Source organism: Erythrolamprus reginae, chromosome Z (genome assembly GCF_031021105.1).
Source record: "Erythrolamprus reginae isolate rEryReg1 chromosome Z, rEryReg1.hap1, whole genome shotgun sequence".
NCBI classification, from domain to species: Eukaryota; Metazoa; Chordata; class Lepidosauria; order Squamata; family Dipsadidae; genus Erythrolamprus; species Erythrolamprus reginae.
This window is the reverse complement of record NC_091963.1, coordinates 9,610,962-9,625,921: the sequence shown is the minus strand read 5'-3', so window position 1 is coordinate 9,625,921 and position 14,960 is coordinate 9,610,962. Positions and strand designations below refer to the sequence as shown.

The 14,960-nt window shown below is 35.8% G+C and overlaps 1 protein-coding gene across 16 annotated transcripts in view; it reads left to right on the top strand.

Moving 5' to 3' along the window:
* The window catches only part of KMT2C (lysine methyltransferase 2C), a 197,775-nt gene that overhangs the window by 59,525 nt on the left and 123,290 nt on the right, over positions 1–14,960 (top strand). For 10 of the 16 annotated variants that reach the window (XM_070767443.1, XM_070767433.1, XM_070767434.1 and 7 more), the window contains exons 3-6: positions 3,741–3,882; positions 5,223–5,432; positions 12,014–12,150; positions 13,613–13,722. In XM_070767443.1, coding sequence (XP_070623544.1) covers positions 3,741–3,882; positions 5,223–5,432; positions 12,014–12,150; positions 13,613–13,722 — 599 coding nt within the window. Of the gene's footprint in view, positions 1–3,740; positions 3,883–4,591; positions 4,644–5,222; positions 5,433–12,013; positions 12,151–13,612; positions 13,723–14,960 lie in introns of those variants that run through there. The other 6 variants (XM_070767438.1, XM_070767440.1, XM_070767432.1 and 3 more) reach the window with 4 other exon arrangements.

Below are 14,960 nucleotides of genomic sequence, written 5' to 3'. Positions count from 1 at the left end.
GAGATATTATTTCAACATGATTAAATCCTTTCCAAAAGTTAGGGTTACAGCAATGCCAAGATTAGCTGGTCACCTACAGTCCCTAGGAAGATGGGCAGCATACATATCGAACAAACAAACAAATAAGTTTATTTGAAATTATATTCATGCACAGCTCTTAATTCTATTGATTTTACTTTTAGTGTTATAACATCTATAACAACATATAATTTTTAGAGTTGCCACTGGCGTACAGGTAGCCCTCAATTTAATGACTGGTTCATTAATGACTAAAGTTAGAGCAGAGCTCCCAAAACTATTTGCAATTTGATTTTGAAGTTTTATTAGCTACAACCCCTCTCCTTTTGTAGTCATGTGATCATATTTTGGACGCTTGATAACTGGCTCAACTTTACTGGTGTTTGCAACGTCCCATGACTATGCTTTTCAATGTTTGTTTGTTTGTTTCCGCTATTTATCTCTGAGTTCTGGCCAAAATAATACTCATTGTATAAAATTTATTCCCTTAATGACTGCTGTGTTTGTTCAGCAACTACTGCAACAAAGTCATAAAATCAAGCCCAATCACCATGATCACCTGCTTACCAACTGCAAAAATCTATGACCATAATATCAGTTATAGTCATAAGTCAAGAACTGTTTCGTGTTGAAACTGCAGGGCATATGCTTCTGCATTGCTGTTTCTGTAATGAAATTTATCACCTATATCTAAGTCGTCCTCTAAAGAGATTTGCTGGTAGACCAGATAAATTTTGCATTTCATTTCTTTCAGATCATAATGCTGACATCAACCTTTATGGTTACCACTTTTCAAAGATTGTATCATTAGATAGCAGATAGTGAAATATTAGAATTATTATTTGGTCTGACTATGAACAAAAGATGCAATTTAGCAATCCTATCTAAAATTTTATGTGACAGTTATTTTAGATTACTGTACTTTATAACTGACAATATTATTTTATACTTTTGCAAACTACTTTGGTAATTTATTGATTTAATCTTTAGTATTTAAATCCTATAGTACTTGTATTTTCTAGCTTTCTTTTATTCTTATCTAATTTAATAAGAATTTTTATGTTTTTTCCATCTGACTTCTATAATAAAAATGTTACATTCTAGACTCATACATGGTATTTGATTATAGTTTTAGATTTAATTTACAGGTATTTTCTGGTAAACATAAAAAATTAACATAGTTATAAATACAAAATTGTGGATCAATTTTGTATTATTAATTTTACATTTTATGCTGGTCAGAGACAAATTAGGCAGACTAAACAAGTAATATTATGTTTCATATTTCACAATACTGTAACTCGGATCCAATGTCACTTGTAGTGAACATGTCAGTCTCAGTCTTCCTGTTACATTGGCTTGAATGTTGCTGTATTTGAGACTGTTTCTGTTCCTATCATAGCTGTTATGTAGCTCTCTCTATCCTAAGAATAATAGCCAGATTAATGGAAAAATTGATTGGTCTCCACCATTCTGAAGCATTAAGAATACTAGCAGGAAATATCTTTTTTTCACTATAGCTGAATATTTTTTTTATTATTTTTAAGAATAGTTTTGAATACTGTGATCAGCTATTGTTTTGTAAATGCAATGTGTACCTTAATTTCATAGTACCGTGAGTTTTATCTGGAGCTAAAGAGGGGTACAATTTTTAAAGAATGTGTTACAGTGTACTCCAACCAATATCAGCCCAAACAATTAAATCAAAGAGACATCTGTGACTGATCCCACATTTTCAGGTTGAAGCAACGAGGCACTGGTTTTCTGGAGCAGGACTGATGCTTTGTGACAGCTGAGATCAAGCTAGCCCACTCCTTAATATTTCAAAAGCTTTTGAGACAGAGTTCCTGATTTTGTTAGACCATCTTAATTTCTTGTTTTTCTTGTTTTATGTTTAAGTAATATTCTTTTACTAATTTTATGATGGCTATACTGTTAATGTTTTACTTGGTTTTTAATAATCTATATAAGCCGCTAACGCTCTTTGTATTGTGATAGGTAGATAAGTAATAATTCCTGCTTAATTCTGTTCATTTGCTCTAAAGATTATTTGGGATACTCAATTCTAATTTTATGTCCCATGATAAATTCACAATATCTGGTAATAATCTGCTTTGTAAAGTTTAAAAAATAAGTATTCTCTCCCTCCCTCTTGGTTTCTCTCTCTCTCTCCCTCTCTCTCTCCCCCTTTCCTTTCTTCTCCTTCTCCCCCTTATATTATTTTAAGATGTTTTTTATTTTTATATTTCTATATTTTATTTCTCAATTTTCAGTTTGGACAGTGACAGGCCATTCAACGGTGGGTTGCTACTGATATGGTTCTACAAACCAGTAGTAGCAGTGGCGGGAGGCTCCACTCGCTCACCCTGGATGCTTCATTGCATGTGCAGCAGCTTCTGTGCATGCACAGAAATGTGTCCGCATGTGCGAGTGCACGCGTGAACTGGTAGCAATGGGATTTAGAATCCATCACTGATGCCATTTCAGCAAACTTTATTTTGTACTTTATTTTGTACTTCAGTTCTCGTCAGGTCCTTTTTTGAATAAATTCATTAATGCTAGTTTTCTACAGTCTGTGAAGGATTCATATTTAACTTTTCTCCTAGCCTGATAGAAGTAGACATTCCATATATCCATCACCCCGAATCATACTGTAGTTACTTCCCACACCTGTATAACATTTATCAATGACTAATAGAGCTGCTGTGAAGACAGATAGTCACAACTCAACCTCTGCCTGTTCAATTGTACAGTCTAAATCTACATTCACCACATGGGTTTTTTTTATATTCCTGCAAGAGGGAACAATAATAATTATGTTTTGAGGCTTTGCTCATGATCATTCATGACTTTGTCATTGCCTATCTGGATTATTGCAATGCTGTCTACATGGGGCTACCTTTGAGGACCATCGAGAAACTTCAACTGAGTCCAGACTGCAGCATCGTACACAGCAGTGGGGGTCTCTAGGTTTGCCCATATAAGGTCCTTGTTGCTTGAGCTACAGTGGCTTTCAGCTTCTTTCTGAGTGCAATTCAACTGATCATTACTTTGAAGTTCTATATGACACAGGGCCTAGTTAGTGGTGGGACCATCTTTCCATAAGGACCACCCTTTCTACAAAATGAAACAGGATAGGCATAGTTGCTTCCCCTCAATAGTTGATGGAAGCTAAAAAACTTCCCCTTTCTATAGAGCGCTCTAAAGTTTGGCAAGCCTTCCATTAAGATTGAAAATCTCATTCCCTCCAGCTCCCTCTCCCCCCAAATTGCTTGAAAAAGATTAGATAATTCCTTTGATTTGGGGCCAGGTCTTGTTGATTTTAACATTTAATGTGTTAATATGTTTAGTTTTATAATTTTAATTTTACAGATTGTTTTGATTTTAGAGCCACCCAGAATTAGTTGGAAAGTGGGCAGTTATATAATTGTTTTAAATAAGCAAGCAAGCAAGCAAGCAAGCAAGCAAGCAAGCAAGCAAGCAAGCAAGCAAGCAAGCAAGCAAGCAAGCAAGCAAGCAAGCAAGCAAGCAAGCAAGCAAGCAAGCAAGCAAGCAAGCAAGCAAGCAAGCAAGCAAGCAAGCAGACAAATAAATTACATTTTGTGGTATAACTTTGCTCATGATTTGAAAATGGGGAAAAAAATGGCTTAGAACAGAATGGCTTGTTTTGTTTAAACACTTTAAAATGAAATCTATAATCAACTTACACTCTCCTTGCTAAGCAGATACCAGGGAACAATTTACAGAGGAGGATGCCCCAAGTGAAGTGGACGGTGACAAGAAGGCAACCCCAGATCTCCAGTGCTCAGTCTCTGTGGACTCTGCCAACACCAATTGTTCGATTGGGGTTGAAGCAAAAAGCAGGTTAGCGAGGCAGATTCAGAATGAGTGAGAGGATGGCTGAGACTTTTATATGTCGCCTGCTACTTTTTTTTTTAGACTTTTCATTTGTCTATAAGTGGTTTAATTGTGTTTATTCTGTCCATTCATAACCAAGAGAGAGGTAGATTCATGCTTATAACTTTTCTCTAAAGTTATAATAGCAGTTATAGCAGTGGTTCAGATGACATGGAAATCAAAATCAGTCACTTTATTAACTAAATTTTAAAACAGATTTATTCTGCCTTTTAAAAGAAAAAGCTAGTTGTGAACCAGTTTTTTCTTTTTCTGCTTCACAAGACTATCTTAGCAAATTTTATTTATTCATTTATATCCCGCCTTTGGCAGCAAAAATTCCTAATTATCCTTCCTCCCCCTGTTTTACTCATAAAAACCATGTAAAATGGATTGGGCTAAGATTTAGAAAGTGACTGTCCCAAGGTCCCCAACTGGCTTTCATATCTAAGGCAGTATTAGAACCGAGTCTCCTGGTTTCTGCCCTGTTGCCTTAACCACTTTAACAAACTGGTGCTCAATTTTAGTCAAAATGAATTACTAAATGTCCAAACTAATTGTAAATTAAGATTAAAAACTGAATTTAAATGCAGAACCTTTGTGAACAACACATTTTGGGGGTAAGCTGATAATAATAGTTAGGTGGGAGGGTAACATTTTGTTTTGTTTTGTTTTTAAGTTATGGTGTACCTATTTCACAGAGGAGTTTTTCTTCATTTCAACTTAAACTGGTGAGAAATGATGCTGTCAGTTTTTTAGCAAACCTAGACAGCAAGGAAAGAAAAATTCCTATCCTAGGGCAATATACCGGTAGTTTTTCTCAAGCTTTAGGTTGGCTTCTCTGAGACATTCCAGAGAATGCTGCCAAATTATGATTTTAACTTAGCAGAAAAATCTATTAATACATTGTGCTTAATGTCAACATTTAAATAATTAATTTTAAATTAATATCTTTTAATTGTAATTATATTCATGATTACATTTAGAATTTCATCCTGGCTGTGATAGGTTTTGCAGTGCAGTTCTTGATGGGCTATTCAGCCTGAAAAGAGTTGCATCCATAGTATAGGCAATCCAGAAATGCTTAGCGCTGGATTTTTTAAAAATTCGCCTGGGATAACTTTGTGAAAACATTTACAGGTGAAATTAGATCTAATTTAAATATTAATACTTTATTTACTGTATTTGAAGTAATTAAATGGCAAAATTTCTCTTTCAATTTTTTTTTTTAAATTTGCATTTTTAAATACCATTTTGAATTTTCTCTTTTGCCTTTCTGGTCTTTTTTATTTTTGGTCTGCTTGTTGTAGCAGTGAACAGGTCTGCGCTTTTTGTTACTGTGGGGAACGCAGCTCATTAGGACAAGGCGAGCTTAAACAATTCAGTCCAACGCCAGGGTTTATTGCTCCATGGAACAACCAGCCCTTAAATATCAATGAAAGTGTTGACAGCAACGATACCATTGATGAGAGTATTCCAAGGCAGAACCCAGTCCTCCACAAAGCAAGAGGACAAAAAAAGTAAGCATTTCTATCTGTTACAACATAAAATTATTTTATCTAATATTTTCTCCCAAAGCATAATAATATTTTGAAGCAGCATGCGGTTTTGGTCTGCTTATCTGTTTGTTTAATAAAACAAATGTTAGGTGTTAGCATAACATCCAGAGTGCCATAACACACAGCTGGATTTTTTAAGTGGCAACTGAAAATCAAAAGCAGAAGTTTCTTAGAGAATATAGCAATACATAAATTGACAGAAAGTGTTAAGCAATAGAATAGAATAGAAATGAACACACAAATACACCCACAAACCTGGAGCAAGGGTGGTTAGAAATGAGAATGATAAGCCAAGATGAAGCCAGATTTAGATCCATAGGCTGTGATACTGCAGAATGAATCTGCAAATAAAATTGAGAAACATTCATATCACAAAACCATTTTGGGATTACAGGTACTCTTCTATAATCCTGGAAGGAAAAGCACAAGAATATATGGGACTTTCTTTTTAATCCCATTATGTTTTCTTCATTTTTTGTATTCAATTAATATGATCTATGCCTAAGCAGCATTCTGTAGTAGTTGTTTTTTAAGAGTTTGAATGATGCATTTATACATTGAAAAAAGTACTTGAAAGAGTTTTGAGCTGATTAATCAAAGTTTCTGTAGCTTATGGGAAAGTGCAAAATTAATTTACTTGGAACAGCTAACCATCTCTGTCTCTGAGGAGGGTGATGCAACCATACTCTAGTGCCATCCTGGCTGGTCTCCAAGTTTAGCTACTAAAGAGGATTGTTCATTGGAGTTTCCTTATTGGTGGTGATTTCTGGGCTGGTGCCAGTCAGATAAAAGCAGTGAAAAGTAGGAAATGAAACAAAAACTATGCAAAATAAGTATTTTGACTGATTTAAAATGGATCTAGGAAAGTCTAGATTACAAAATTTTAACATATTGAAAGTACTCTAAGTTTTTATTTGAATATCTATAATTTGTTTTCCCTTTTTTTTTTGCTTCATTTTATGGATAGAAACTTTTCAAGTAAAAAGTTAATTTATTCTACATACGGTAGAATAAATGTGTTAAATATGTGTTCTGTTACATGTCAACAAGTCAGTAATAGATATTTGAGGAATATCAAATATTTTGAATATAGAGGTGAAATTTACAATGATTTGAATTTAATTAAGCATATTCCTGATCAGTATTAACAGTTTGTCACTCATGATGATGCAAATCAAGGTACATTTCTGTTTTTTTATGTACAGTATATGTAATTCATTCATTTATTTATTTATTTAATCAGATTTGTATGCCGCCCCTCTCCGCAGACTCGGGCCGGCTCACAGCAATAGCTAAAGTATTTTCTGAAATTGAAATGTGAATTATTCATATATAAGTAATATGAAATGAGTTTTAATTTTAGTGAAATAAGATTTGGTGTAAAAATTAATGGAGATTACCTTGACATAACTAGAGAAGTATTATATATTAGAAGGATGGGAGATAAAGCTCTATCTCACAAAAGTAACAGGTATTCCTTAACTATTACAACAGAACTGAAAAAGTGACTTATAACTTTTTCACACTTAACAACCATTGCAACATCTCTATGGTCATGTGATCAAACTTTGGATGCTTGGCAACTGACTCATATTTATGGTGATTGTAGTTTAGGTTTAGGTTTAGGTTTAGGTTTATTGGATTTATATGCCGCCCCTCTCCGCAAACTCGGGGCGGCTCACAACAATAATAAAAAACAGTACAGTACACAATACCAAATCCAATGCCCACCCATCCAGTTCCAATTTAAATTAATAATCTCATAAAAAACAGTATACTGTATATAAAAAACAGGCACACAGTCAATCAATCAACAAAACAACATGGGCAAGGGGGAGGTGTTTTAGTTCCCCCATGCCTGACGGCAAAGGTGGGTCTTAAGGAGTTTACGAAAGGCAGGGAGGGTGGGGGCAATCCTAATCTCAGGGGGGAGCTGGTTCCAGAGGGTCGGGGCCCCCACAGAGAAGGCTCTTCCCCTGGGTCCCGCCAGACGACATTGTTTAGTCGACGGGACCCGGAGAAGGCCAACTCTGTGGGACCTAACCGGTCGCTGGGATTCGTGCGGCAGGAGGCGGTCCCGAAGATATTCTGGTCCGGTGCCATGAAGGGCTTTATAGGTCATAACCAACACTTTGAATTGTGACCGGAAACTGATCGGCAGCCAATGCAGACTGCGGAGTGTTGGAGTAATATGGGCATACTTGGAGAAGCCCATAATTGCTCTCGCAGCTGCATTCTGCACGATCTGAAGTTTCCGAACACTTTTCAAAGGTAGCCCCATGTAGAGAGCGTTACAGTAGTCGAGCCTCGAGGTGATGAGGGCATGAGTGACTGTGAGCAATGACTCCCGGTCCAAATAGGGCCGCAACTGGCGCACCAGGCGAACCTGGTTTCCCAGGGAGGGGTGAAATTCAAAAATTTCTCCTTCCAGTTCTGTGGGCGTGGCTTGGTGAGGGGAAGGATACTGCAAAATCTCCATTCTCATCCCACTCTGGGGCCAGCCAGGAGTGGTATTTGTCGATTCTCCAAACTCAACATTTCTGCTTCTGGTTCTCCAGAACCTGTCAGAACCTGCTGAATTTCACCCCTGGTCCCTGGGTCAGGTGATAATCTTTTGTTATTTTCTGATAAGCAAAGTTCTGGAAACACAAGGTGCATCACCAAATAATTGTCCTGACAGCATAATTAATCAGTGGAAAAATTTGCCTCCAGAAGTTGTGAAATCTCCAACACTGGAAATTGTTACAGCTGGAGTGATTCACTTAACGGTGGCAAGAAAAGTTGTAAACTGGGGCAAAATTCACTTAACAATTTTCTTGCTTACCAAGCGAAATTTTGAGCTCAATTGTGGTCTATCTGTAGTTCCAATCTTTCTGTAGAGTGGACTTTTTTTGGGGTCTGGTGTGTCTGTTGTGGTTGGCATCAGTCTTGCAAACCCAGTGGTGCTTTAACACCCTTCCTCCTTATATCCCAATGAATCAGGAAGTACCTACCTGGATCATTTCTGAAAAGTATCTTCTTAGGACTTAAATAATGTTTCAGCCCTCCCTCCTTGTATAATGGTGCTCACATATTTCTCTCAAGGTTATTGCCTTTATTCTCCACATCAGTAGTTAAAAGTCTTCATTAATCTATTATTAAACTATTATTATTAAACATTTTATGTTTTTGCAGTTGTTCCACAGAGAGGACTCTAGAAATTTTTATGCCACTCTTGATAGTTCAATTGAAACATGTTTGCATCTCATTTAAGAATACTGGTCTCTGTTGTGTATTTGGGGTCTGGGTTTTCTCTTAAATAGGAATTATTAACTTTCTGCAAGCTTAACTTTCTGCCAAAATATAAGCAAAGCATTTTTAATTATAGAAATGTTTACGGGTGGTTTATTTTTATTTCTCATCCACTTAGCTCCCTTGGAAAGGGGCTCTGATCAATGTGCAATACAGTCAATAAAATCAACTATTTAAATCAGAACAATTTAGAATTTTAAAAAAGTACCGTATTTAATTGATTCAAATTGATAATCTAACAAATGTGGCTAACAACATGTTAAAGCAAAAAAAAAAACCAATCTAGGCAAAGAATAAAAAGGCAAAAATGTCACCCAAAAAATAATTTGTGAGCTGGCAAAAGGCCATTTGATTTCAAGTCCTGGAGCACATGAAAGTCTTCAATGAAATAAGACCTTTTATGAAAGGCCAGGGTTGGGGCCAATCTGATCTAGGATAGAAGAGCCTTTTGGAAGGTAGGCTCTATGAAACAGATATGGATTTAAAAATTCCTAAAGCCATAGTTGGATAAGCATGGAAAAGTTATGCATTTTCTTTTCTGAAATTGAAATAATTTGATGAATACAAAATATCTGGTATTATCTCCAAAGCCTGATATGTCTGAAAGATTGTCATTCTTTTTACTTCTTTAAAAGTTGTTTGGAATAAACATGAGAAACATGAGATAAATCTGCAACCAAGACAATGGTCAGGAAAAAAAACCTGAATCCAGGACATAACTATAATCTAAGAAAACATCTCAGACTTGACTGTTCCTAGTTCTTACAAATATAAAGGGAAGGAGAAAGAAAGATTTAGACAAGATTCTGTTATTAGTACATTATACAAGTAGTTCCTGATTTACAGCTGATCACTTAGTGATCATTCAAAGTTTTTCAGACCTGCACAAAATATTTATGATCCAATATTGAAATTCCCACATCACTCTCCCTCTCCTGAAGTCATATGACTGCATTTTGGACATTCAGCAACTGGTCCTCATTTATGGCTTTGTAGTTTCCTGGAGTAACATAATCACGATTTACAGTGGTTTTGCTGCAAGCTGGTGTTTACTTCTGATTTCTGATTTTAAAAAATTGCAAACAATTAGTTTATTTAACAAACACACTATTCACCTAATAACTGCTGCAAAAATGTCCAGGTCCAGTTACATGGTGCTCTACTTTATAACCAGGGGTGGGCAGCAGGCAGGACGGGATGGAACGCAGTTCCACTGGCAGAAATAAAGCTGTGTGTGCAGCTCCAGATGACCGGTGGCAGTCACTTCCTGGATTACTGGTCTCGGCTCAGTTCTCCTTTTATCCCCTGCTGCTGCTGCTGCATCTGCGCTCCCTGCTTATTTTCCTCTTTCCTCCTTCCTGGCCTCGGTCAAGCTTCCATCTCTCCTGCCCGGCTCCCCTCGGGAGGAGCACGCAGCCCCAGTACGGAAAAAAGGAGAGCCGAGCTGAGCTGCGCCGTGCCAAAGCGGTCTGGGCTGCGGTCTTTTTTCCCTTGTGAGGCGCTCAATCCACCCGCAGCTGAGATGAAAAGGCGCCGTGCGGCAATATTAACCTTGTAACTCTCCCTGTAAGAAACAAACTGGAAACAAAAGTCAAATTAAGCCAAAAAAAGAGAGATCATGATAAATGCAAATCACTAGGAGTGGATGGATTACATCCCAGAGTTTTAAAGGAGCTGGTAGATGTCATATCAGAACCACTGCACTACATCTTTCAAAAATCCTGGAACCCATTTTCAAAAAAGGAGGAAAAACAGACCCAGGAAACTACAGACCAATCAGCCTAACATCAATATTCAGGAATGTACTAGAAAAAATAATTAAAAAAACAAAACAAAAACAAATCTGCCAACATTAAGAGCAGCCAGCACGGGTTTGTTAAAAACAGATCATGCCAAACTAATCTTATATCATTCTTCAACACAGTGACTAAATTAGTAGACTGGCAAAATGCTGTAGACATAATATATTTAGACTTCATCAAGGCATTTGCCCAAATAGATCACAACCTACTTCTTTGCAAACTAGACAAAGTGGAATAGACAGCTTCATCACCATTTGGATTCCTAACTGGCTGACAAACCATACTCAACGAGTAGTCCTTAATGGATCTTAAGTCCACATCAAAAGTAAGCAATGGGGTACCACAAGATTCCATCCTAGGCTCAATATTCTTCAACGTTTTCATAAACAACTTAGATGAGGAAATAGAAGGGGAACTTGCTAAATTTGAAGATGATATTAAGCTGGCAGGAATAGCTAACACCCTACAAGATAGGCTCAAGATCCATATGGATCTTGATAGTCTTGAACACTGGGCCCTATCTAACAAAATGAAATTCAATGTAAAGTAAAGTCCTACTCTCAGATAAGAAAAACCAAAAGCACACATATAAACTGGGTGAAACCAGGCTTAACAGCAATGACTATAAGAGGGATCTTGGAGTTTTAGCGAATCCCTTTCCAGAAAAAAAAGACTTTCAAAAACATGAAAAGTAAATAAATCCATAGCTCTGGTTTCCTAGTTTGGTCTACCTCAAAGAGTTGACAACAGCATGTTCAAAGAAAATGTCCCTTTCATTCTCTGTCATCTTGTCATGCTGGTTTAACCTGGCATAGGAAAGCCATGAAAAAACTGATTTCGCTTCAAGGCAGTTGCCCTTGAAGTTAGTATGTGACCTAGGAGAATTTAGTCAGCACCACTTCTCTGGCCAAATATGGGGTTGGGGTAATACTTGCTGGTTCTGGGGGGTCTAAATTGTCTCTTATTCTACATGAAATTGATTTCTGCTAAGTGAAGTTACCATTTCACGTTGCCTGCTGTGCAGCAGAAATATAATTTAGTGCACCAAGGTATAGCAAAATACAGCACTTATTTCTTTTCTGTCTCTTTATTCCATGCTGTTGCCCTTTTTCTTCCAGCCAAATCATCCTTTTAACAGGTATACAGAGGAGACTGTTTGCTCAGAATAAAGTTCATTTCATTTATGAAGGACCAAGTAAATTATAAAAATTATAGCTCTCCCATGAATAAACCAAGGCTGCATTTTTGGGGAGAATAAAAAACAAGTTGGTAATTTACAATAAATGAACAAGTTAATTAGAAGTGCAATCATGCTTTAACCAAATGGATTTTAAAAATAATATGATTATTTCTTTATTGTCTAAAATATTTTACTGTTATGTTAATATGTAAAACACATCCTGTAAATGTCATCTTTAATTATATAAACATTTCTTGTATTCTATGCAGAGAACAGAATATAACAACCTATACCTGTGTAAGCATTGAAGCTACTCCTGATGATCAGGTAGTCAAAGTCTGGGATGAACTTAGAATGGTTGGCTTACCAGATGACATTGATGTCCAAGCCTTATTTGAACCAACAGGTATTCTTCACATATTCTTCACATATTCTTAACTGGACAACATTTAATTCATTCATTTGTATTTATTTCTGCCTTTTTTGGAGGCGGGGGACAATTTCATTCTTTTTTAAAAGAAATAATAATAATACTATTTTGCTATAATTGTAGCCATATGAGGCTTTAACGATTGAATATGAGTACATGTTGCAATATCCAGCTTATGATTCTAACGAAGCTTGTGAAATACAGGTAGTCCTTGACTTACAACTGTTTGTTTAATGAACATTCAAAGTTACAGCGGTACTGGAAAAAAAGGGATATACAACCAATCCTTGCACTTGGCAACTGTCACAATATCCCTATGGTCAGAATTTGGACACTGAGCAATTGAGGTGTATTTACAAAGTTTGCAATATCCCATGGTCATGTGATCACAATTGGCAACCTTCCCAGCTGATTTCTGACAAGCGGAGTCAGTGTGGGGAATCCAGGTCCATTTAATAACTGGGCATTCTCTTAGAACTGCAGCTATTCATTTAACAACCGTGGCAAAAAAGATCATAAAATCAGGTATGATTTTCTTAAGAACCACTGCGCTTATTGGTGGAAATTCGGTCCCAGTTGTGGTCAAAATGCTGAGGACCAACAATATTTATGTAAAAGTTTCCATTTAAAAATTTAAACTGCCCCGTTTAATCCATTGTAATGTTTCATTTGTGTTACAGTTTTTTTGATATGTATGTATGTATGTATGTATGTATGTATGTATGTATGTACTGTATGTAAATATGTATGTATTTAAATATTTTATCATTGGTCCAAGTTGGACTGGTCTCCTAGGCTTTAAAAGGCTTCTTTTTAATCCTGCTACCTATTTTAATAGAGCATGGTGGGCTGAAAGTCCAGAACTTTTAACAGGTATAAATTGAATTAGGTTTTGATCCCCAAAATTAACACAACAGATAAATGTTTACATATTAAAATACAAAATTTATATCTGATGCCTTTAACAACAACTTCTTAGATTCATTTTCCATGGTGACAAAGAAATAATAAGCTAACCTGAAGAGTTAGACATTTTTACATGAAGATAATGTATTAAGAAAAAGACATGGGTGTAATATTTCAGGTTACTTTTCAATTTAAAAAGAAGTTCAGATTAGGTATGACCCAGTTAATTAGGCAGAAAGAGCTTTGTTGTACCATAACTAGGGCCTTCTACTACATTATTCAGAAACCTCTTCATGTCACATGGTAGTAACACATGTGGGTATGAATTCTTATGAATTTGCTGAGACCTCAGTTTACAGAAATTCTCATAAGACCTTAATATTAGATTCCAAATTTCATAGGATCAAGTTATGCTATTTGTCTTTCTGTTATACATTGGTGCTTTTTCTATTCCCTTTGAAGCTGAAAGTTAGATATTACTTGGCAAAAAGGGGCCAAACTAATTGATTAATTTGCTAACATCATGTGTTAGGCTATTGTTGGGCTCATCACCGCTGTGCGGAATGGTCACTGGAAGTTTGCCAGACAGAAGAGCAGCTGCCAGCGAACGTGGACAAAGCTGTTGTCTCAGGGAGCACAAAAGTGAGTTTGAAAATAACTAAGGTTATATATTTTCTAGAATATAGTAAAATCTAAATTCTGTGTCATAAATGCTGAAAACGTTATGGGATCCAGTGATGGCAATTTGCAGGTTACTGCAAAATACATATGAAATATGTTTTTCAGTTATTCATTTCTATGATGAAATCAATAAAAATAAAGTGGGAGGTAGCACATTTCACTAGGAAATTTCAGCCTCCAGATAACTAAGTAATCAGCTTTTATCCCATTTCCCAGACTTGCAAGCAAGGAGGATTTTTTAAAATAAGACCTTTAAGTAATTTCTATATTTAAATTTGCTGTAAAGATTTTGGCCCAGTAAATCAATCAATTTTAAATATATTGATTTTAGGTAAATGTGAACACAGTTGGAATAAATAGATTTATGTGTTCTTTTAAATGTATAAATTAAGGTATATGTGATATTCTGGTAAGATAACATAAAGACTACTAAGGTTGGAGGAATTGGAGAGGATAAAATATCTTCTAAGGATAAATTTAAATGGTGTACATGGTAACTTTATATTGGTACTAATGGGAGGGACATTTCGTGAGGTCAGAACATAGAAAATATTATTTTCATAACATGCTTTTTAATTGACTTTGGGATTTTTTTATTTTTTATTTTTTGCTGGGGGAGGATGTTTTTTAATGCAATTATGGGATGCTAATTCTTAGTTTCCTAATATGGTTAGTGCCTGTTTTATAAATTATATAAAAATGTAGCTAGGATTAGATGTGCCATGGAAGTGTTGAACATGCAGTATAAAATTTGGAAACATTATGGGCAATTTAATGTTCATATCTTTAAGGTAGGAAGAAAATTCATGTCGTATCATATATAACAGCAACATTTATTCTCTATTTAAGTTGCTCTTCTAGGCCATGTTTGGATTTTAGAGTACTGTTTTACACCTTTCTAATAATTTAGATACCACCCCCCCCCCAGTTATAAATCCCTCTGCATATTAATGGATATCCCACCTCATGAAAAAGGTACCAGAAAATATGTTTTGATTAATGCCCTTATTTGCATATGAATAATATTCTTTTGGATAAAACAATAATGTTTTTCATGTTTAGTTGAAACATGCATTTTAGCAGCAGCAAAAGAACTCTAGTTTATAGTGGTATACCATATGCGTTCAGTACGTTTTCTCTAAGGAAAACATAATTTAATAAACATGGCCATGCCAGAACCAAACCACCTTTCCTACTTT